Source organism: Halichoerus grypus, chromosome 1 (genome assembly GCF_964656455.1).
Source record: "Halichoerus grypus chromosome 1, mHalGry1.hap1.1, whole genome shotgun sequence".
In the NCBI taxonomy this organism is placed as follows: Eukaryota; Metazoa; Chordata; class Mammalia; order Carnivora; family Phocidae; genus Halichoerus; species Halichoerus grypus.
This window is the reverse complement of record NC_135712.1, coordinates 45,300,651-45,326,253: the sequence shown is the minus strand read 5'-3', so window position 1 is coordinate 45,326,253 and position 25,603 is coordinate 45,300,651. Positions and strand designations below refer to the sequence as shown.

Sequence of the window (25,603 nt, the reverse complement as noted above, 5' to 3'; positions counted from 1 at the left end):
AAGAAGCCAGTGAAGATGGAGGGATGGATAGTCAAGGCAAGGTCTAAGAGAAGGCAGGAAATAAGAGTCCAAAACCAGGGGGACCAAAACCAGATCAAAACCAAAGCAGGGGGCTTTCGGGAGTTTATCCTTGGAAGACAAAAAGGGATGAAAATTCCTCTGAAGTAGGTAGATGGCAGCAGGGAATTAGAACATGACTTCCTACTCTTTTAAATAACAGTAGACATGAATGCAACAGGACCAAGTGTCTAAGGCTACAAGACAAAATTGTAGACCCCAAAGAAAAACGAAGGTAGAATATGAACTAAATATCTGGAAGTTTTGCCAGCTAGATATAAGAACCTAATTCATATAAAAGAAATTTATCAGTGGAATGATAAATGCTAGCATTAGAAATGGCTACCAATGTTAGCAAAACAGCAAACCTTGTATAGCATCTAAGTGATAACTAAGAATATAATGATGTCCAAAGATAATATAAAGCTTCTATGGTCTTTAGTTGTTTGAAAAATATAATTAATTTTTGTAGCTTAAACTTATAACCAAACAATCGTCAACATCTTGATTTGGCATCTCAAAGTCAAATACTCACAAAAAGAAATGGATAAGAACATTTATTATTCATAAATCTGTTATATTTCAGACTCACCAGGAAAAATGCTGCATATTTTTTCTTATCACAGAAGGCATTATCATAAAATTCAGATTAACAAGATGGAAGCATGGTAACAAATGTCACATTAGAGTGGAGTGCTGCTTCAGAAAACTATTCATTAGAAAACAAATGCATATTTTATTCCATTCCTAACGAAAATACTTAAATTGAGACCATTTAGAATAACAGGATCATCAATATTGTTCTAACCTGTTTTCCCCCACAAGGTATGGTGCTGACTATTGGTGTTATCAAAATATATATATTTCTGATGCCTGGCAACAGGTATCTAAACCATTGGGCCTGTGTGGCTAGGTTGAAGAAATCTTACTTATAGCTTCTGGAAGGTAAAGCAACAATTACAAGGGCCAAATGCTCAGGCCACCGCAGGGAGAGTGCCATGGTACACTCTCTATTACTCTCTAACTGCACTGCCCATGTATAAGTAATCTAATGGGTCTCAAATCCTAAGAGAAACAATCTCATGACTATGAGCCATATCTACCTGGGGACCCCGATCCCAAATTGAAATTATCCTGGGCACTCAAACCAAGATATTAAGAATGGATAGAAAAGACTAACCATGGAGGCCCAGCCAATGTATCTGCCCAATGTACATATTCACCGCATCTACAAATGTGTGACTTTCTGGAACAAATCTCTGCAGGTACAAAGTAGGACTAGAGGAAAGGCCAAATCTGAAGGCTGAAGGTTTTTTGTGGGGTTTTTTTGAGTGAGATTATAGCTGGAGTAGTACAGCATCAATTACAGGTCAAGTGGGGAAACAAGTGGAGCCTCTGAGGGGAAGGCAGCAAGGATGGCAGGAATGTTTGGTGAAGGTCAAGACAGGTATGGAGGCAGTGAGGGATTAGGAGATGGAGTGAAGGAGTTAGCAGCCAAAGAAACCTCAAAGTTTGAGATCTCAAAAGAAAATACTTCCTGTAAAATAACTCAAGAACAAGGCTGCATATATACCATTAGAAGTCTTGAAGTTAAGGCAACTGAAGACATGCGAAAACTGAAGGAAGAGAAGAAGAAAGCTACAGAGCCCTTGCAGTGGTAAACCAGTAGGCTGGCTAACAGTTGGCTGAGTTGACAGGAAAAGAGTAGGTAGAAATGTTGTAAAACCTGAAAGCAGGATTTTTTTTTAAATTTTATTTATTTACTTGAGAGAGAGCATGGGGGACACGGGGAGAGGGAGAAACAGACTCCCCACTGAGCAGGGAACTTGACGCAGGGCTTGATCCCAGGACTCTCAGATCACGACCTGAGCCGAAGGCAGATGTTTAAACGAGTGAGCAACCCAGGTGTCCCTGAAAGCAGGATTTAATAGCCAAACTCGCAAAGGAACGAAGATAGATAAGGAAAGCAAGGTGATCCTGATTTGTTCTTTCGATAAAGTTAAAAAAAAATCAGATCCTGATATTTTCTCTCAAAAAATATTTATATTGTTTATTATGATGGGGGAACAATGAAAACAGCTTTATCGTCACCGTATCTAATGCCTTTGGATTTTATATAATGTTTAAAAGTCCCCTTATTGGTAATGAAGAATTCAGATGACTTTATGGTCCCTCTGTTGACCAAGCTAATTTACTCTGAAATTCACGGAAAGCACAAGCATTCTGCTTTACGGATTGTCACAAATCATGTGAAAAGAAAATTGATGAGACCAAACTCCATGACTGTGGGACAGCTACAGAAGCTCGATCACGTACCTGGCATCACATCACTGAACAACACACACATTCAGGTCCTAGAAAATCACTTATGAGTAAAAAGAAATGTTACAAGGTTCAGTGATTTTCAAGGATTTTTTTTAAACATTTATTTTATTTTAGGGGAGCCTGGGTGGCTCAGTCATTGGGCGTCTGCCTTCAGCTCAGGTCATGATCCCAGGGTCCTGGGATCAAGCTCCACATCGGGCTCCCTGCTCAGCGGGAAGCCTGCTTCTCCCTCTCCCACTCCCCCTGTTTGTGTTCCCTCTCTCGCTGTGTCTCTCTCTGTCAAATAAATAAATAAAATCTTTAAAAAAAAAAAAATTTATTTATTTTGTAGAGAGGGAGTGGGGGGAGAGAGACAGAGAAAGCAAGCGGGAGGAGGGGCAGAGGCAGAGAGAGAGAGAATCCTCAAGCACATTCCCCTCTGAGTAGGGAGGCTGATGCGGGGCTCCATCCCAGGATCTTCAAATCATGACCTGTGCCAAAATCAAGAGATGGATGCTCAACTGAGCTACACAGGCACCCCGATTTTCAAGGATTTTTAACCACACTTATCAGTAACTACCTAGGGAGGTGTGCGGCTTATACACTTTTCATGCTTGTCCTGTAGAAGGAAATCTGGTTCATATGTGAGCTGACCAAAAATATCCATCACACACTAAGAACATGTTATTAACTTCCAAAAGCACTATTAAATGTCATCAGCGTTTGATAAAACACAACATAAAGAACATCCTAGGGAAAAGAAACTATGGAAGTCAGGCAATCCAATTCACAGATTAGAAAACTAAGGACAAAGACATTAAATGCATCAGCTGAAGGCCCCACAGCTGGTTAGTGGCAAAGCTGGGATAAGAACACCCCACTCTCAAACTCTCCCCAGTGCCCCTCTCCCCTCACCGCATCCCACCTAAATACTACATCCAACAGAGCTGGGCTGGATTTCCACATAAATAATATAGCACTGTTTTTGAAATGTAAAATGAGATGACAGAATCTAAAAGAAGTAGGAACAGAAATTAAGAGAAATATTTGCTTAATATAAAATATTAATTTAAAACTATACCTTTACTGCTTCTGATGAAAGTACATTATCCTTTTTCTGACTTGTGCTCATGGGCTCATTTTCAACACTGAAAAATAAAAACCACAGTTTCTTTAAAATTAAAAGAATTACTAAAATCATAGTTTCTGAGTTTAAAGTAAAAATTGCAAGGTCTTTTATATGCAATTCTCAAAAGATTCGTGTACAAAATGTAAAAGAATATGTTGACTTGAATCTCTACACTTGAAAACACATTCAAAAATACTCATCCAGGCCTCAGAAATTTTTGTGAGCCTATTATGTGCTACATTTTCTTATGTTGATAATCAGCATCACAGCGATGATGCACCTGAACAAAGAAGCAACAGTGTACAACTCTCACAATCTTGGAAATGACTAACACTCTACGATTTTATTTATATTAAGATTCTCCATAGCCTGATCTTTTTTTTAATGCCCATATTCGTACTATACGAATAGAATATATTTCTCCTCAGCAAGTCTTTATCAACATACAGGATCATCTAGTGAACTTTGGGAATACGCAAACGTAGATGCAGGCTTATCTAGCCCCAAACGTGTCCCAGATGGCACCTTAAGAACCTGATTTTCCAGACTGTCACCTTTAATTGTCTTGTCTAGAACACCTTCACAGATGCCTTATGAGATGTCATAATAAACTATGGTTCCTATTAGGCACACATACATTTCAAATACAAAATTTTGTATTTCTGTTTATACATTATCTTGTCATACTTTTGTAATGCTAGACAAATTGAACAGCTCCCCCACTAAAGATTATCATGACTGTCTGCCATGCTCCAGGGATTGCCCTTGGCCTTGAGGATGTAAGAACAAGTAGGTCAGGGTCTTTGTAAAACTCAGTCTAGTAGGGGAGACTGATACACAAACTAAGAATACAGTTTGAGAAAAGTTACAGCTGCTATATGAACAAAATACTGTGGAGCACAGAGGAAGGAAGGAACAGCAATTCTGCCTCCTCCGTAAAGTGCCCACAGACGAGGTACAAAGGAGGCAGTAATAGAGAATATGGCATTTTCAGGAAACCATGTTTTGTTTGTTTTAATCTGAGACTGGAGCACAACAACTTGGCAGAGGTAACTCTGCTAGATAGGAGAATGATACCAGAGGTAGTGCCTGCCAGACTATGGAGAACCTGCCTGACCCGTTTCAGAACTTGATCTTTGTCCTACTAGCACTGGGAAGCCCTTAGCCAGGGGACAAGCATAAAGCAGGCGAATGATTGAGAGGGGGAAAATACAGGGAATCATGGTGGCTGGTGGCAGAGTGAATGAAGAGGAGTGGTCTCAATAGCTCAGATTAGACAGGATAGAAAGAGAAGACATGATTTAGGCTATTTTTAAGTTTTCTATCCATAAAGCCCAGTGCAATTATGTAGACTATCCAGGGAACAAATGGTAATGGTAAAAACACAGAAAGATAGAAAGATCATAAACATGTGGAAAAGACAATGAAATTAAAATTTCATTAAGTCTCAGACTCTATGCAGAAATACACAGACCCAGAAGACACAGTCATACTCATAAGCCTTTTAAATGTCAATAGGAAAAGCAACCAAGTAAAGAAGATGAACACATGAGCTGTGTGCTTAACACATGAAAATTCCATGCGAAATATCAGGGACAGAAATGGAAAATATTGTACAATTCAGAATTGTAACCAAATACATCTATATATCTATAAAATAAGAATGTCTCTAACACTGCTACTTTAAAAGTGAGTGGGTTCTTATCTCCATTTTCTATTTTCTATTTTAGATTTTTTGTCACATTTGTTTACAATTCGTTTTTTAAATTAAATGTCAAGACTGGTCTATTTAAGCTCAATTCAAAAAGAGAGAGAGAGAGAGAGACCGGCAAAATACATGTAAAAAAGAGCACATTATATGGATTTGGAGTATATTCAAGGATAATACTGATCTTAATGATTTTATAAGTATATTCTCTAACTACAACCTATTTTGAATGACCCACCTAAAAACTAAACATACAAATATTTTAGTCTCCTAGTTCTTGTTCAAGATTCCTGAAATTCTACTTAAGAGTGTTTACAGCGCTTTCTGTAAACTTACTGCCTTAGTGAGATTGGAAATGAAAATGGTATAAGTTTCCTTTCCAATACAAAACCTCTGTAGAAAATGTAGCTCCAGGTTTATGGGATTAATGCAGATATCAGTATTTTCAATTAGCTATAATTATATCCACTCTACACAAACACACACAAAAATGCCAGAAAAATATAGTTGTATGTCAGCACACAAGAATTCCATATTGAGCAAACAACTGAAGAATTTAAAGCTGAAAACAAAAGAATATTTGACACTTCATAAAACTTCCTAAAACTTACAGCCTATGTTTAAGTCTCATGAATCTTACTGCTAAACCAAAATTTGAAAATGTGTTGAGTTCTAAAGTAAACAACACATTTAAAAAATTCTGGCTTAGCTATAAAAATTTAGTTTCAATTAAAGCTTTCCCCACCTCTTTTCTAGTTTACTAAAGAGTCCTTCTTAATTGATCTCTGGCATCTTCAGAATTGCTCTGTTTCAACCCCTACTTCCCGTCAAAATGATTGTTAATCTGATCCCACTTTCCAGTTTAAAAATCCCTTCAGTAAATCTCTATCAGTTGATGAATAAAATGAAGAGTCCTTAGGATATATAAAGTTATTCACGTGGCCCCAGATGCACCTGCCACATAGAACCACTTCACATTCTCAGAATATGCCAAAAACCACTTTCTTCTGCCTGCCTGCAAAATCCTTTGACACCTTGCCCAACTCTTAATCCTTTACAATTTAGTCCTAGCTTAATCTTTGTTTTTTTTTGGGGGGGGGGTCTTATTGAACCCAGTGATACCACTCATACATTGCTGCTCTTTACCATAACATCAAGCTATCTAACTAGAATTTGAACTCAAATTCAGAAATTTTATCATTCATGTCTGTATCCCAGAGCTGAGCACTGTGCCTGGTGCTCAAATATTTGTTAAATTAAAAATATATATATATATCAGACAGGTTCTCCATTTGTGCCTGCTTAATCAAAAAAGTGTTCCTTTGGAAACAATGCAATGCAAAACACACACAAAAACAAAACAGAGTAGATGAAAATACTGAAAACACTGGACTTAGATGTCTGCTTAGTTAAAAAAAAAAAAAACAGAAAAGACTCAAAAGGCTTGAAATAGTATTCTCAGACTCTTTAATATATGAGGGAAAGAGAAACATGTTCAAATTCAGATGATCTCAAACCTTATGAAAGTTAACAATCTGTTCTTATCGTTCTTTCACAATTTAACCCCCTTTGAGACTTGGGAATAGTTCAATGGCAGTATTTTTAGAAAGCACACATTTTGCTCATGGCTAGGGGTGAGGGACAGGACTCAACCACACGCAGGCAAGTAAGAATACCTTGCATTTCTAAATAGCCTCATCTTAGTTAGCTAACAGAACTCTGGAAATTAATCCTTCAAAACAGCCCAGATAAATATCAAGGTCAAAGTAACACTGAAGTTCCTCATTTTTGAAGCAACTTATTTAGACCCTACCTGAAAACCAGGAATCCAACGTGTAGCCATTAACCGTTTCCTTTCCAGACAAACTAAAACCTCTGGGCCAAGAAAAAAACGGAGCACATTAACATTCTAGAGTTCAAATAATTTACAAAGAGGAAAGCCCCTATCCTGTCAATGTATCTTATACTCTTATTTTTTATTAAATTATAACAAGGTTCCCCAACCCATAGCAAATAAGCAGCAGAAAATTAGGCACAAGAACACACTCACTCACCGGATAAGTACTGCCCCCTCTGTTTTTAAGTCCCCTTTAAGTGCCAGGCACTGTTCTTGGTGCTAGGGTGCAGTCAACACACCACATGAAATCCTTGCCCTCACTCCTTCAGAATCCCTACATAGATGCACCACAATCAGCTGGGCAATCATATTATAAAGCATATTTATAAAGCAAATGTATGTGCCTAATTGTCAAGGATTCCAGTTGGGTCCTAGGAATATGCACTTCCATAACTGACTCCCCCTTCCCAAGGTTGTTCTGAAGCAGGTGGCCCTCTGACCACACTCTTGATAAACAATGGTCTGAGAGCCTTCTGTTCAGCAGAAGCCAACAACAGAGTTGTATAAGGAAGAGAATGATCTAGTCTGAGAGATCTCCACTTAACATTATTTAAATTTGTTAAGTGTTGATAAAGGGTAGGTATCCATTATGTAGAAAACTCAGTCATGTAAAACATTACCGGTTTTCCAACACCCAGGCCCTGCAGAGCTCCTGGCCCCAGCAAAAAGCTGTTGCCCTAATGAGCATGCTGAGCATCGCAAGTCCACAGTGGGACCAACAAGAAAAAAAAAAACCCTCTTTCGGTGTTTACCACAGACTGAAGCACAAGGGATGCTGCTGGCCCTCTCCCAGATTCAGTTCCTCACATGGTAAGAATGCAACTTCCTAGATAGTCAACAGATAGACACGCAGGGACAGCACACAGACTAGGAGGACAGGGTGGAGACACAGTGAGGGAGAGTAAGGCTGTCCACTCCTCCCCCTCCTGGAGCACAGCTGCTGGGCATTGCCTCTTACTCTGCCTTTTCTCTCACACATCATTTCTGGGGCTGGATCAGAAAAATCTGGAAATGTTAAAGAACTGAATACAGCTTTCATAACTGTCTTCTGGAGGCTTGCCCATTCTCTACAGATGCAGAAGTCTATTATTTCTTGCCATTTTTAGAAAGGAGGCAATGTTTGGTGTTAGAGACATCACTGGCAGTAATTCTGACCATCTCTAAACACAAAGCCACTTAATAAAACATAGTCCCCAATTTGGGAACACCGTATACATCTGAACAGTCCCCCAGATTCACTGTCCCTAAGGAAATGAAGAATTTCCCTTCTCTCCATCCTCTTCATCCCACTCAGCCTGGTGCAGCCGGAAATCATCTTCCCACTCTGATTTTCACTTCCATTGTATGAAGTATGGTCTACAATAGAGGAACCAGCAGCACTGAGGACAGGGAAAGAGAGTCAAGGCATATCTATTGTTTTCTCTTCCACCACTAACCTAAAACTCTTCTGGTCTGCTAAACAGCATCACCCTCTCCACCAGACTCCATCAGGCCTCCTGCCTGGCATGTTGTTCCTCACCTCAGAGCCTACTTGACACCATTCCTTTGATGAAACTCTAGAAGCAGCCAGAATCTGGCCTTCCTTTGAAATGTGATCAAATCATACTCAGTCCTCCAGGTGTGACTTTACCATGGAGAACTAAATGAAAAAATAATATAGAACAAGAAGGGGTCTTTTATCTATCCACACCCTTTCTTGTTGTCATTAGTAGCGAAGTGCTTTGCAAAATGGACTTATGTCTATTTCAGGGACAGACCTTAGGGACAAAGGTCACTTCACTCAAAATGCACCTTTCTGGATCTGATTTTTCAAATATGTAAAATGAAAGCGTCAGACCAGCTCTCTGCCAGATCTAAAATCCCATATGATCCTCCAGTGGTAGGACAAATGGAAAAGGAAACAGGTAGACTAAACTTGAAGTTTTGTATGGTGAAGGAACAGAGAGACTCTGACCAAGAAACCAACTCAGTATCAAAATTAATACCAGGACATTCTGAGAAAGAGACAGAAACTTGTACAGTCCTTATTTCCAACCTACTGAGGCCACCTCCGGGCCTGTCCTGTATTCCCTGAGACTCCACCCTCTCAGCCCGCATTTGGGTCCTTAAATACAGTATGGGCTTTTATCCCCACAAACTTTCAAAGGGTCTGCTGCTGCTTTGGGGGCATCTACACTACCTTGGAATTTTTTCTTACAAACACAGCTTCACACGACAAGCCTAGAGGCTCTCTTTGTTCAATATTATACTGCAGACACATTATGGATTAAACTGACTTCTGTGCATGGGCCTAGAGTGGCCTGCTTCCAACCCTGCTTCTATGGGGACAGAGTTCCACACTGACGATTTACAAACAGCCATCTGGAAAACTGTCCATTCATAAACAGTGACTGCCAGCAGTAGACTAGTACTTGTATTTTTTAAGTGACCATTAACAGAATATAAAACAGGTGGTTATGGCACTATTTCTGGGCTTTAAATTAAAAGGTAACTAAAAGCTGCAATTTTAAGGCAGTTGAACAGCATGTATTTTAGCTCAAACATCTGGCATTTGAATTTCAGAACTCTGGAGAAAAACTGGGAGAAGGGAGGAAAGGTAATAGACAGGTTTATGAAGCTCTGTTGCTTTGCAATCTTAGACTCTTCTGACAGTCCTTCCCCCATCATGTCAGCCTTCTCCTGTAATTTATGTATCCACTTGGAAGCTGATTTACTTCCTGTCCCCCATCCCATGCCCCCAAAACAAGACCCATAATTGCAGTTCAATCACAGGCTAGAGAGAACGTTGCTATGTTTGATGTGTACCTGAGCTGTTGATAGGTGACACCAGTAACTGCTCTCCTCTCCCAAAGTCCTCTACCCCATACCCTTCAGATTCTGAACATTTATGACCTACTTCACACGAATCAACACCCTCAATCTTTTGCTGTGACATGAACTCAAAACAGTGTTCTGGCTGCCCTCTAAAATGGGCACCCACTCATGCAGTATTCATCAAATTGTCCTAAGGAAGGGGCACTGGAGATCCAAGGACAGACGAGACTGTGCCTTCCCAGAGCCCGACCAAGGCTGACCTCACTTCCAACCTCCAACTCAAATTCTTTCTCACTGCAAATTCTTCCAGACATCAATAAACCAACAATCTTTGTGAGAATATATAAACACACACACACGCACATATAAACTTGCACCCAAATGATACTTTCAAAAAGAAAACATCTCAACTCCCTACCTTGGCCTACCTCCTCTGGCCCCCGACTCCCTTCCTCATGTCATTGACAGCCGCTCTCCCTTCCATTCTGTTGTCTCTGCTCACTCTGGCATCTGTGCCAACATGACCTGCCCCAGGGCCCTGGAACTAGCTGTTCCCTCTGTCTGGAAAGTTCTTTTCTCAGATTTCTGTCCCACTCCCAAGTATCATCCAGGTCTTTGCTCAAATGTTATGAAAAAAAAAAGGGGGGGGGGGCCTTTCATGACCATTCTATCTACACCTTACTCCAGACTCATTATCTCCATCATGTCCCATTCCCTCACCATGTTTTATTGTACTTCAGGGCACATTATATATTATAGAATTTGTTAATTTTCTACCCTCTCCCATTCGAATGCAAACCCTATACAAGCAGAGGCACATTTAGATATTCAAACTGAATTCTGAAAATTAAAGTTTTTTTTAAAAAACTAAATTTAGAATTTTTTATAATTTGTATAAATATATATACTATTGTAGAAAATGTTAAAGCATCCTTGTTGAGTGAAAAAAAAAAATAAAGTTCAAAATCCTGAAGAGAACTTTCACTTTTTGTAAAAAATATGCATATATGTGGAAACACACATAAGAAATAGTCTGAAAGAACAGTATTTGTCTGAGTGGGTAGGGTTATGAGCTGTACTTTTTTTCTTTTTGATTTTATAATTTCATACCTGTTTTACAAAAGCCTATATTTCTATTAAAAGGATAAAAAAATACAAAGTATTGTAGTTGATTTCAAAAAGCAAACAAATGCAAGTTAGTGGAAATGAATTCAGAATAGACAAACTACAAAATACTAATACTACAATTACATAATGGTATTCTTTGTATCATAATGTATACAATATTGCCGAATGAGATCCTTATTTGCCTTCCCAGAACAATGAAATAATAAAAATTATTACAGTACACATTTCCAGTTTAGACTAATAGAGCACAATGCCACCCCTCCAGCCAGGGTATACTCCTCGGTGATCTGACAAGACAATAAAAGGCTGAGAATTTACATCTCACCTAACCTGTCCCAGTTAATAAAATAGAAAACTCAGTATTTCATTCTTTGTCATAAGAAGCATGGCAATTATAAAAAATTATCATCTGCCACTAAGGTAGTATCCATGCTTTGTATAAATTTAATACAAAGAATAAAGCACAAATTTCTAACATATATCTTTAGAAATTACATGAAACCACTATTTGTGAGGGCACTCGAACGCCATTTCCACATTGTTTCTCGCATTGCCATCTGTGCTACTTGTCATAAGGAAGACAGAGAAGCTAGTGTGTTGTGTTCGTGAAACCAAAATTGTATTTCATAAGAATCTAAAGATTGGCTTTTGATTTAATTCCAAACTTATAACAATTGTATTGGCTGGATGAGTAAAGGTAAGTGGGAAGAGGTATAAAATAGCTAAGTCCTCATCTACCATAACGAGAAGTCAGTATAAGTTATCTAAAGCTTATAAATCAAGAAAGAACAGTAAGGCATTGTTCAGGCACATGTACAAAAATACCAGAAGAAACAGATTAAGCAAAATAAAAGTTTCCACTAGGGGAGCCGGGGTGGCTCAGGAGGTTAGGTGACTGACTCTTGTTTAGGCTCAGGTCATGATCTCAGGGTGGTGAGGTGGAACCCTGGAGTGGGTTCTGGGCTCAGCGGGAAGTCTGCTGGAGGTCCTCTCCCTCTCTGCCCCTCCCCCCACTTGCACACGTGTGTGTGTGTGTCTGCACGCGCGTGCATGTGTGCAGGCATGCTCTCTCTCTTAAATCTTTAAGTTTCCTCTAAAAATTGTGTCAAGAATGGGCCCACACCTGTTAAATGTTCCTACAGCCCTGAGTGTCACCTGAGTACTTACTTTACGGGAAGAAGATTTGTGCTATGTCTGCCTTCTCCACAAAACTGCATGTATGCTTTGAGCCAAAGAACATGTTGCAGCATATTCGCTGCTGGGATTCGCTGAGCCTACCACAGTAACTAGTACAAGGGGTACTAAATGAATTCTTGGTAAACATGGATGAAGTTTTCATACATGACTTTTCCAGTAAAAAAAAAAAAAAAAAAGTCTTCCTCATATACAGGCATACTGATTTTGTACGCACCTATTATTCCATGGAGTTTTGGCTGGTATGCTAAATCCGGACGAGACTTTAGAGAGATGAGCCACCTGCCTCGATTTTTGACAAAAAGACTGAAAGTGTTAATGACATGCCAGGGTCATGCCGTTATTCAAAGTGTCTGATGGGTGAGCTCACAAAAATGAGTTGGTATTTAACTCCAACCACTTTCACATTACAGATTAATAATATAGAAGCCTCACTCATACTTACAGAAAATGTCAAAATATCAAATTTCTCTGCATTATAAATACTATTTTATTTACAGCCTTAATTGTAACTTTTCTCCTTTGAACAAGTTAATGTAGTTCATTCATTCTTTGGAAGATCTCTGCCAAGTCAGGATCCTAAATTCTCTTGATTTTTACTCATTTATGCACAGATATTCACCAGGTCTTAAACTAGTCTTTCTTCCCCTGAAGTAGGTAATCCACATAATTTTTTTATGTATAAAAAGGTATAAAACGAAAAGTCTCCCTCCTGTTCCTCATTCCTTTTTTTTTTTTTTAAACTTTTTTTTTTAAGATTTTATTTATTTATTTGAGAGAGAGAGAATGAGAGAGAGAGAGCACATGAGAGGGGGGAGGGTCAGAGGGAGGAGCAGACTCCCTGCAGAGCAGGGAGCCCGATGCGGGACTCGATCCCGGGACTCCAGGATCATGACCTGAGCTGAAGGCAGTTGCTTAACCAACTGAGCCACCCAGGCGCCCCTGTTCCTCATTTCTTGAGCCAGTCTCCCATCCCCCCTTGTTAACACAGCACAGAATAACAGACTTATTTCACACTCCGCTGTTTATACAGAAATGGGAGCATACTACACACAATGATTTCCAGCTTGCTTTTTTCTTAATGAATTCTGGAGATATTTCCTTATCAGTATATAAAAAGCTTTATCATTCTTTTTGGCAGCTGTGTAGTATTCTATTATATGATTGGACCATGATTTATCACTTAGTCCACTTGATGGGACCCAAGTGTATTCCCTCTTTTGCTATTAAAGCAACACTGCAATGGCTAGCCTTGCAGAGGCAATGTCGGGCCTGTCTGCAAACTGTTTACATCTGATGGAATTCCTACAGGGGAAGTGTTGAATCAGAGTATGTGAATATGTAATCCTGAGAGAACCTGTCCAAGGTTGGACACCAGTTTACTCTCCCACCAGTCACTACTTCCAGTTTACCCACCTCTAACTCGTTTTGCTTATCAATTAGGTAGAGTATGGTATCTTGCTATACTTTGTTTGCAGGTCTTTTGAAGGAGATTGACCCTTTTCATGTGATTAAATATAGATCTGTCCTTTGATAGATACATACATTTGTTTTCCTTTTCTCGGCTGTCAGGACCACAAAACTCTTTATTGTACAGAGCACTGACCCGAACCATCTGGGCAGATGTCCAGCTGCATGCCATTGTTTTTTATTTCCATGCAAAACCATTTCTAGGACGAGCTTTCTTTTATGGGTCTTCCTAAGCTAAGCAGAGGACGCACTCACATAATGCTGTAAACTCTGAGTTCAGGAAGGAGAATTTGACTCTACCACAGAGGCTGTGACACTTCTGATTAACTACTGGACCTCTCCAAGCCTTAAATTATAGATCTGTAAGACGGTGTAAAGACACCTCTCTCAAAGGTTGCTAAGAATTAAGTGTATGTATATATTTAAAGTCCCAAGCACAAGGGTTGGGTCTGATTAGGGCCTTAATAAAGGACGATTTAGTTTTGTCATCACCAATCTGTCAGGCAAAAAAAAAAAAACCACACTTGATTAAGCAAACAGTTGTTTCACTGCTTTGGGATACCTGCAATTAAATACCCCCAGGGATTACACATAGAGGGACAGTCCTGCTGGAGCTGTACTACTGGCCATTCACAACTGCCAACCAAACATTAAGAATGAGTTGTTCCTGGTCGCAAAGCTTCAACTTGTTTCTCTATAAACATTAAGCTATTTTGTATAAGGATCTCCACTTACGTGAAATGTTAATTCCCAAGAGGGTGTGCTTTTCTGCCTCCATCTAGAACTTGCCAAACCTGTGGAGTCTAGGAAGAGCAAGAGGAATAGAAGAAAAGCACTTGCCACTCACCCTGCTGGTCCAGTTACTGTACCATCTCCCCAGTATTCGGGTTGGCAAAGGATGTTAATCAAACCACGCACAGAGAAAAGTTAATAATGTGGGAAGATATTTTGGAAGTCCAAATAAAGCTCTCATAAAATATTTGATAGTCATGAAACAGTAAGTATATCCTGAACCAAACAAGTCACATACGCCACAAACATTTTTGACTTATAACGAGCTCATCTTGAGAACACAGATGTACATGTTCATCTCCTCTGTTAATTTATGAACTATTCGAGAGCACTTTTGGTCATTCACTCATCTTTATTCCCACTGCGTGATACCATATTTGACACATGGCAGCCAAATTTATGGAATGAACAGACTCCGAATACATGACGTTTTAAGCTTTTATTTCATGCTGATCTTTTCTTCTCAGGAGATAGCCCAGATCATTTTTCTGGGTTTAAATTTACACCAACCTATGTTTTCTCACTACCACAGTTGTATCAGCATTTCTGGCATAGCTAGGCCGCAGTGTGTTTCATCAGAACTCTGGTTAGGAAATAAAATATTTTATCTTGAAGGGAACATTATTTTCCTCTACAAAATTTGTTAATATCCCTTTACATATTTTCCTCTGAGAGGAAAAAAAATGCTATCATCGTTTCAATACAGTTAGAAGTTCTAATGACATAAGTTTATTGTGGGACAACGTGAGGTACTTGCAATTTTAACATTTAGAATGTACAACTGAGTTAGCTTACAAGGAATGCCATCACCAAGAAACAGAATCCCCAAATTAGGCACCTGGCAGATACCCTGTTAAACCGCAAAGATAGAAATCTCACTTGAAAGATCTAGACTGTTTTGGGGTGTTGAAACTATATTTCTACTCTACTTCCAAAAGTAGCTTCTATGCTTTAAGTCAACCTGGGAGTTCAAGATTCTCGGAAAATACATACTGCTGTGGACTTCTGGAATTTTCCAGTCTTTATTACAATGGGTATGAACTGCTGATGTGGTCTTTCAAGACCACACAGGTATCTCCTATGCAAATAAACTAGTTACCAATTAATTATTTCCTATAATGCTTTCAAATCAATGAAAATAAAATCACTATGAAAATTCAGAGAACAAAGCTCCCTTTCCTCACACACCTGATGCTGTGGTCAACACTGGTCCTTTAACCTGAAGGCCAGCAGCTCTCATGCATCAGGGGCACTGCTGACATTTTTTGAGAATATCTCCTGCACAGCAAGCCAGTAGCATCCAGCTCCACCCATTTAACACCCTCAGCCACGGTGACAAGCAAAAATTCTCTAAACTTTAAACAGAGAGTCAAACACTGTAGAAACCTTTTAAGATCCCTCACATCTCTAAATGCCCGATTCAAGAGGGAGGGTACTACTGGTAGCTGAAAACCACTAGTAAGTGCTTTAATGCTCTGTCAACAGTGATACACTCCTCACCTGAGCTAGGTAAAGGGGACACCAAGAGGAATAAGACACAGCCCCTGTCCTTGGTCTAGTGATTGTCTTACCTCATTTCTATCAATAACAATATACTAGAACACTGAAAGGAACAGGAAAAAAAAAAAAAAGTGTATCTGAAATGGGCCACATTTCTGCAACAAAGTACGAAAAATTCCCATTGGCTTACATATTCAAATGTATTTTGAATGAGCATAGTTCAGAAGGGTGGTGGGCAAGATGGTGTGGAAAAAAGAACCAGAGCTTTAGAGTCAGAGAAACCGAGGTTCTTATCTCACCCCTGAAACTTATTACTCTCATGATTTGGGGTAAATCATTCTCTACTGGGAGTGGTATCCTACCGCCCATCCACCTGGGTGGAGGTGTTTGGATTATCCCAGTTACTGGAGGATGCTACTGGCAATTAGTGGGCGGGGTCATGGATACAAAATGTCCTGCAAAGGACAGCAGAGTCCAGTTCAACCAAGAATTGTTCCACCCAAGATGCCAACAGTGTTCACCATTAAGAACTCTCCACCCTCAGTTTCCTCAATTGTCAGAATAGTGATCAGCATACCAACCTTCAAGTCTAAGGGTGAGGTTTAAATGAGATGCTGCAAGTAAAAGTACCCAGCCCAGCAACACATGCACAATCAGCCCTTGATAAATGCTGGTCTCACCTTACTATCCCGTCTTGAGTTAAAATGTCATACAGAGCTCCTTTTAAACAGGTCCATCGTGTGTGATAGAGCAAAGAAACAAAAGTGAGCATTTTCTCAAAGCGGAGAACATTAACAGGCAGGCATCCTCCAAATTTCACATTCTAGTAGCGTCTAACAGGTTTTCACAAAAGTACTCTAAACTTTAAATCGAGAGCCAAATACTGTCTAGAGACCTTTATGACCTAGCTCCAATCTTTCTTACTGCCTCTTTCACTCTGTCCCACTAATGTATATAGTCCCCAGTAGATCATAACCTCCTATAGGCCTTTGCTCAGCGTAGAATACCTGTTCCCCATTTCTATCTTCCTGGCTAAGTTCTCTCCTAAAACACTACCGATGTCTTGAAGACCCAGGTAAAACTCCCTCGACCATGAAGCCCTCCCTGCTATCCCCTACCACTTCTAATGAGTCCTTTCCTTGTGTACTCATATAATGGGTTAAACATTATAGCAGTGATTCTCAAATTGGGATCCACAGAACGCAGAGTTCTCAAGTTTCCTATGAAAGCTTGTTACATTTTTCATTTCCATATGAAAATAACTAAATAAAACTTAATAAAATAATAAATAATAATAAAATAATAAAACTAAATAAAAAAAACTAAAATACAAGAACCTCCTGAATCTTGTCAGTCACCCTAGAACAGTACTAACAAGCAATTCAAGTGTCCATACTTAAATTTGCAGTGTTGATGTAAACAGACCTTTTTTAACAGCCAAAGGTTAATGAGAATAGAATAGCAAACTCAATGCATAAATGATGTGTTCACACCAAATGAAGCCCAAGTAACTTAGAGCACACCATAAAAGCAAAGGTTTTCCTACGGTTCAAATAAGGAAATATTGGAAAACCTGAATCATGGCAGAGTACAGAGTTGTAGAGTCATGGCAACACCAAAGACTGTGTTTGTCCCAGTTGGTACCATTTGTATTTTGTGGGTAGCCAAAAAAGAGTTTTCAGGATAATGCTTAAAAATTGACTTTTATTGGTCTTATGGTTATGTTTAATTTTCATTCTGTTCTTAAGGAATTCTGTGAAGTCCCATTTTGTATTTGCACATGCATAAGTTATATAATGAAATTCATATAGGCCAACACTCCCAGTGTTGAAAAGGAGACTGTACAAGTTTAAAGTTTGAGAAAATGCATTTCAAGTACACTGAAAAAAATGAGAAAGCGGGTATTAATCCTTAACATATTTTAAGGGGCCTCAGAGTTGCAGGCGCAGCATCCGACTTAATACTTGTTCACTGACTGAAAAGTAGCTATGTGACTTTGGGCAATTTTAACTGTTTTTTTACAGTAGAATGAGGACACTGATCATAAAGGTTTGCCCAACCTCAAGTGTAATATCCATAAAACTACTTTTGTAAATTGTTAAGTGCTAGATACATGCATGAAATGTACTAGTATTGCTGTTTTCAAGTGGTCTTTTCAGCTTCTTATAGTTCCTTGAGAGAAAGGACCCTTTTTTTTCAGTCATCTTTACATCCCTACCACACTGCATGTCTGCTGTTGGGGTCACCGGTATAAAAGGTAAACTGGGCTCCTATTACAACTACAAGTTTTCACTGCCTCTAAGAGAAACAGCCAAAATACCCTTTCATTTGAAATAAGAGCACAGTGACAGATCGCAATTCTGTTTCCAATCTTGTTAACACCAGGGTGTTGTGTTACTAGGACACTGGGTACTACTAAGAGTTTCCATTTGCTTCATTAAACTTTCAATAAGGGCTTTGTGTGTGTTTATATTCTTGAAAAGAAAGATTTAAACTCATTTAAAAGGTGAAACACCCACAGAAAGGATTACTGCTATCTCCTAAACTGGCAAGTTCTAAAAAGATGAGGACAAAATTAGTGTTCATATAAGCACAATTAAAATTCTCAGCGTCAAAACGCCACAGCCTGTCCCTATCTGGAGATGAGAATGGAGAAGTGCTAAGTAGACAAGAGGCTAGTTGCTAGAGAGGTTATCCAGAGAGAGAGATTAGATTTGAGAAGTGTCTTAAAGAGCCAAATTAGGGCAGGAAGGCAGGCAGAGTTTCAGCACAATTCTGTTATGAACCTGAAATTGGCCAGCCTATTCCTTTCTAACAGTGATTCAAGTTGCCAACTTTTGCTGAGTCTACTTGGAATTTCTTTTAAACACCGCTTCTATATTATCCAAGATGATTAGTGTTGTTGCAGTGATGGCAGGCACCTCAGGCTGTCTGCCCACACCAGCAGATCTGACATTCTGGTTGAACCCTGTCAGACTTCAAAACTATTTTTAACTACCGTGTAACTTTGAATTTTAAATTCTCCCTTAACAGGGCAACTATAGGTGAAGCTTCGCAGGAAAAGTTTACCAATTACAGGTGCTTTCTTGGAAAGATGTGGAATTAACAGTCATTCATAATGGAAATGTTTCACAAGTAGGGAAACTGAGGAACACAAACTCCTAGAATCAAATCACAAGACCTGAATACTAATGACACCAGCACAGTCACACAGTTCTGCTTCCTATCCATTTTCCTCGTGTCCTCCGCGAAGTCTTTAAAACCTAAAGTAAAACATAGCTTTCTAGAGAGCGTCCTTCCAATCAAAACGGATTACACAATTCCGGCGCAATTTGGGAGAGGACAGAGTATAAGCCTGTCTTCTCATCAAAAGTTTAAAACAGTAAGATGTATTTCATTTGACCCCTCTTCCTCCCTCAAAATGGATGAAAAGACTCAGGAACCGGCATTTTAAGGAGAGCCTTCTATACACACATATATATACTCGATTTTACAGCAGGTGGAGGAAGAAGTAAAGACTGTAGAGAAGGGGCACGTTTTCCATGCTGACACCAAGAGAGAGGAGTCCTGGTTTTTGGAATGTGTTGGGGAACTTGAGGGAGATATCTCCAAAGAAACAGGGGTAAGGAGGGCGGCATCATTTAAATGTCCAGGCAATGGTAAATAAAACTAGCGGGGTTTTTGTATTTTGACTAAGTCCTGGGAACTCATTATCACAATTCTTAAAAAAAAAAAAAAAAAATCATTTTGAGTAAATTTAAATAAGATGGCAAAACACCAGCTGAGGGGGTGGCGCTCCAGTGTTTTACCTTTCCCTCCCGAGTGGTTTCGGGTCGCACCCGCCCTGCCCCGGCTGGTGGCTCGGCTCGCTCACAACTGTTTCCCATTACGGCCGGCAGCACGCCGGGGGACTCGCTTCTGCCACAGAACTTGGAGCGCAGACGCCAGTGTGGGACGGGAACAGAATCACGTACCGGGAGGGGGAGGTGGGAAGGAAGAGCGCCGCGCCGGCTGGGCCCGGTGGGAACGCACCCCGCCGCGGGTCACGAACTTCACCCGGATTTAACTAACCAAGGAAAAGGGAGTGAAGCGGCACGGGAACTGGGCGAGGAGGAGGAAACTTTAGCAAAGGAGAACAGAAAGTGGCGAGCGGAGCGTAGCCTGGCCCCAGAACCGCTGGCTGCAGGCGGTCGGGCTAGGGGCCCCCATCAGGCGAGTCCGTGCAGGGCCCCCCGACGTCCCCCGCGGCTCTCACCTGGCAGCGCCCTGGACTGGAGCGCGCGGCTGGATCGTCCCCGGCCTCTCCTCCTCTTCCTCTTCCTTGTCCCGGGAAGGGCTTCGGGGAGCGAAGAACCGGGAGAAGGTGTGCCAGGGGGCGCCGCTCCTCCTCCGGCCGCCAGACATCTCCCCGGTGCGGCTGCCGGTCCGGGGCCGTCCGCGGGGAACGGGTGAGGCGCTCTCCTGCGCCCGGAGCCCGGCGTGGCGCGACCCGGCGAAGGCAGGACGGACTCGGCGCGGGCCGCCGGCACGACTCAGTCCATCCCCGGCGGGAGAGTCGCGGGTGCGACGCGCTCCCCGCGCGGCGGCTGGTCTCGCGGCGCGCCGGCTCCTCCTACCGCCCCCGGCTAGCCCGCCCCCGGGAGGAGCCAGACGCCGCGGCCCCGCCCGGAGCTCGGGCACAGCGGTAGTTTCCCGCCCAAACGAGTTCAGGCTGCAGCAACCCATTTGGCTTTGCGCTCAGTTTTTACTCTGTAATACTGATTTGTTTTCTACTCGCCAGCCAGTGAGCGAAAACAGTACTCGGACTTTTGAAAGAAGTTGATGAACTAGAGTTTGTGAAAACACCTGGTAAAGTGCGGTATCAGAGTGCCTTGGGCTGTCTTTCAGCTAACAGCTACTCCAAAGACACTTTCCACCAGGGCTGCAAAAGAGGATACCCCAGGGCGGAGTCCCAGAAGTGAAGGTGGGGGCGTAGGTGTCCTGTAGGTCTGTCAACTCATTTCTTGTTCAGCTCCCTTATGTGTGGAGTAACTTTCCCTAAACCCAGAAGCTCTTTAAATTTCTCACACTCCATATTACCTACTATTCTGCGAACCTCCTCCAAAAAGGACACTGATCAAAAAACAAGTGATTTAAACATATTTTGTAGTCGTTACACAGACTTAACTGAAATCTGGAAACCAAATAGTCTTTAAGAATGCTAAAAACAAGGACAGTCTAAATACAGTACTATGGAATTTCTTAGTTTTTTTTTTCATGTTTTACATACAGAAAGCCCTACATAATTTATACATCCTGATGAGTTTGGAGATAAACATACACCCGTGAAACGGTTATCACAATCTATGCCATAAACCTCCAAAAGTTTCCTCCTACCCTCTTATTTGAGAACACTTAACATAAAGTGTGCCTTAGTAAATTTTTAAGTGTACAGTACAGTATTATTAACTATAGGCACAATGCTGTATAGTAGAACTCTAGGAATTTCTCATTTTCATAACTGAAACAAACAGTACCTTTTGACTAAGAGCTCCCTGTTTCCCCCTCCATTCCACTCTACTATGAATTTGGCTATATTAATTGATCATGTAAGTGGTATCATGTAGTATTTGTTCTTCTGTGCCTGACTTATTTCATTAATACAGTAGTATGGATTTTCTTAGTTTTTTTGTACCCTAGTGGCTAGAACAGAAAACATTGAGGCCCCTTTACCCCAGGTGTTTTGTTTTTGTTTGCTTGTTTTAAGAATAAATTGCTCCTGGGACCGTGTAGAAATCAGAGATATTTACAGAGATATCAGACATTTACTTGTATAAAAATTGTATACAAGTAAATGAAATGCCCAAGGCAGTTTTGGCTTGGGGAAGGGAAGGAAGGTGCCTTGGGGGTCATCCCTCCTCTAACTTTGGGTGCTGGAGAAAAGAAGGTTGCTTATGAGTAAATTAGACATCTATAAGCCCCAGTCGTTTTAGCATCAGCTGGTGACAGTTGAGTTTCCCTGCCATCCCACAGCTGCCTCCTAGAAGCACTCCTGCCCCTACTAACTGCGGCAGAGCCCAAGGCACTCATCCTAATTTGTTCTGGCTTTGATTCAACCCACCAAAGCTAAATCAGCCCAGTTTCCTTCAGCTTGGATTCAAGACTTACCAGTGCTTTCTCATTTGGAAATATTTCCTCCTCTGTGAGTCTGACAAAATAGGAAAAAGCTAGAATAATACATAGGACAAGTAAAGTTCCCAATTCTTGCCTTATTATTTTAGGGGAGAATCTCCATTAAATGCCTACTTACTAGAAAGCCCAGAGAACATGAGAACAAAGAGAAAACAAAGCAAACTGTTCCCTCCAGCTAGAAGGCCCAGAGAATAATTTATCTCCCCAAAGTTAAGGGACTACAAGATGTATCCCCCATTTCTACTGTGAAAAGTGGGCCCTATGCCCTAATGCCCACCCAGTGGGTGGATTGTTTGGGAAGGCTCTCTGGGGTAAAAGTGGGTCGGACCCAGCAAGATTTAGTACTGAATTATGGTTTTAACCAATAATAATAGTTTTCTAAGAATAATTTCTCTGAAAAATAGTTCTCAAGGAAAATGCTGTCATATTTCTTCAATAGCCAATATCCTGCATAAGTGAGAAGGCTTCAGAATCATAATGTGTAACATCTGTCATAAAAATTTTCTACAGTGTTGGTGAGGATAGTATAAGTAATGGAAATAATGCTACTGCTCATCCAGCTAGAATCTCTTCTATTGATGAACAGCTTGTAAAGCTATAAGATATTTTAGATGTTATTAAAGGCCCCTAAAGTGAACAGTTGGGCCAATTAACATCTATGATAGGTTTTTTTTCTCCAAAGCAACTACTTCATGAAGGAAACAATATCTAATGATACTCTAATCTCCATTCTGTGGTAGAACAAAGCAGCACTTTGATTGAATTGTAAATACAAATGGTGCCCTGCCTCCATTAAGGCAAACTTTGTCTATGAAAGATTAAAACCATAAAACAATGACACCTAAATTTTCATCGATTTGCTTTTCTAGAAAGTATCAGTTTCTAGATAGCCTATATCCTTATATTCTGACTCATAACTTCTGAATACTAAGTTATTAGTATTCCTTGCATTAGGAAGTCTGTAAAAGTGTTGAATTTTAGAGTTGTGAGGATGTTAGAGATGAAAATTTAACAAAGTTGTCTTCATTCGATCATTCAGTTGTTCCACAGCCATTTAGTGAAGGCCTATGGTAGAAGTATATTTACTGTGAAACCGACAAAGCTGAAGTCTCAAGGCCCCTGACTGGCACGGTCTCTTCCAATGTGAACTTGGGAATGTGATCACATGGTCATGTGTTTTTGTGAAATTTATGAAAGTAAATGTTTTAACTGCAATTGATTAAGACCACAGTTTCTTTCCACTTGGATTCCCACACCCCTGCCCCCAGGATCATACTTCTCCTAAAGTCAGTTGGTGTTGAATTTATTGGGGACATTTTGGCATCTTCTGGGGAATTTGAGTAGGAAATATACTTAGTGGGGTGTATTTATGTGGTTGTATCTTCAAAATTTAGTTAAGTTATTGCTTAAATTTGTTTGTCTATTGCGCAGCTCACCAAGCATTATATCCAAGATGCAAGACCAGAGGTCCTATTAAGACACAAACATATCCTAAGACCTCTAACACTGAAAATATGTAGGTAGTAGAGGTGAAACAAGATTTGAAATGTTATCAAAAGGGGACTGGAAAATTATTCCAATAATCCAAAGACAAAATACAAGAGGAAGAATCACTTCTAATTGATGTACTTTCTCTCATAGTAGGAATATGTTCAATAATGCAGTATAGGGGCGCTTGGATGGCTCAGTAGGTTAAATGTCTGCCTTTGGCTCAGGACATGATCCCAGGGTCATCGGTATCCCTGCTCAGGGGGGAGTCTGCTTCTCCCTCTTCCCCCCCCGCCACCACTTGTGCTCTCTCATTCACTCTCTCTCTTGAATAAATAAAATCTTAAAAAAATTAATGTATAATGTATACAATTTTTATAATTGTAAATGCATGAAACTTTTTAAATGAAAATCATGTAACATAGAATTTATCAGAATTCTTCATTGTAGGGCACAAACCCATAGCAGCAGTACAGTGAGTATATGTGTGACAGTGTTACATGTTTACATAGCCCTTCCATCAATAATACACTCAACCAAATGTATAGAAAATGATATTAGAAAATCATCATCAGGGCGCCTAGATGGCTTAGTTGGTAAAGCATGTGATTCTTGATCTCTGGGTCATAAGTTTGAGCTCCATGTTGGGTATAGAGATTACTTTAAAAAAAATTTTTTTTTTAAATCATTGTCATATGAAAGTCTATCAAAGAGTATACTATAAAAATTAAAAAAGTAGTATAGAGGTATGCCAAGGAGTTAATGGAAAATACATTGGTTTTCTAGATTTTGTGATGTTTGTTTTGTTAGTCAACTTTTTAAAATTGGTAATTTGCATGATTTCTTTTTTCACTCATTTATCTAATTTTTATTCTTATTTTTAAATCATTTTTCTTTAAAAAAGGACCCCTCAAGTTATAAAAATCTTCAGATACCTCCGAACCTGCATCTGTCCCTGAGTGCCAACTATATGTCAGACACATGCTCATTCTTAGAGATACAATGAATGAGTTAGATACTTGCCCTCAAGGAGCAAGTTTGATGGGGCAAACAGATGAGCAAAGAGGGTAGAACAGGGGAAAGCTTTCTATATAGGATGGACTCCCATTATAATATAGAAGGTTCCAGGAAGGTTCAGAGGAAATAACTGTCAGTATGCTCTCTTCTTCTCTATCTCCTGTGGCCACCGTGACTTCCACAAAAAGACTGCAATTCAATAGCTTATTTGATACATGAGAAAACCTGAAGTTCATCATACTGTGATTCCCAAAGCATAAGCACTAAACTCTTCAAAAGTATGAGAACAGACTAAAAGTGCTGATCCCTGAAGCATTTAAACAAGGATGCAAGTGTAGTTTAGAAATGCTAAGCTTCTTTTTCTGAAAAGTCCACAGAGGGATAAGCTTCTGTATATATCTTAGAGCACAGTATTTACTGTGTGGCAGGTGGCCCAGGAATATTAAGACAGCTGTCAACATCAAGGAAAGCACCAGCCCATGAAAAGCAAGCAGATGGATTGGGGTACTTCACTAGCTGCCTCCTAGAATAAGAGCTGTGCGTGGCCAAATGAGACAATGTCATGCTGCCCAGGGCAGCAAAAAGCTATTACTGGATGTAAGCGCTCAATTAGGAGATGGGGTGGGGGAATATCCTCCCCTTTCCTTTGTTTGCATAGCTCAAGTTTTCATTAAGAACCACAACAGCAAATAAGAAAGGGGGGGAATGATGTTAGCATTTTTCATTCTGTTATATTCTGGTTATCATGGTTTGTAACATGGGAAAATGCCTCAGTCTTGCTGCTTCAATGAGAGCAGATGGTGAAATTTTTAAGTAATTGGTTATTCAGACTTGTATGGGATGCATGAAGTTTTATTGTATTGTGTCTGGCTTTTATTTCTAGAACATGTGGAGATTGAGATCTTTCAAACACACATCTTTCAATGTTTAAATT

General features: G+C 40.1%; 1 protein-coding gene across 2 annotated transcripts in view; it reads right to left on the bottom strand.

Annotated features, from left to right (window-relative positions):
* The window catches only part of CRYBG3 (crystallin beta-gamma domain containing 3), a 105,889-nt gene extending 85,298 nt beyond the window's left edge, over window positions 1-20,591 (bottom strand). For both annotated transcript variants that reach the window (XM_036070277.2, XM_078061887.1), the window contains exons 1-2: window positions 20,249-20,591; window positions 3,443-3,509 (exon numbers count right to left, since the gene is read on the bottom strand). In XM_036070277.2, coding sequence (XP_035926170.2) covers window positions 3,443-3,509; window positions 20,249-20,397 — 216 coding nt within the window. In that variant the 5' untranslated portion in view covers window positions 20,398-20,591. The remainder of the gene's footprint in view (window positions 1-3,442; window positions 3,510-20,248) is intronic.
* Window positions 20,592-25,603: the final 5,012 nt, after the last annotated feature.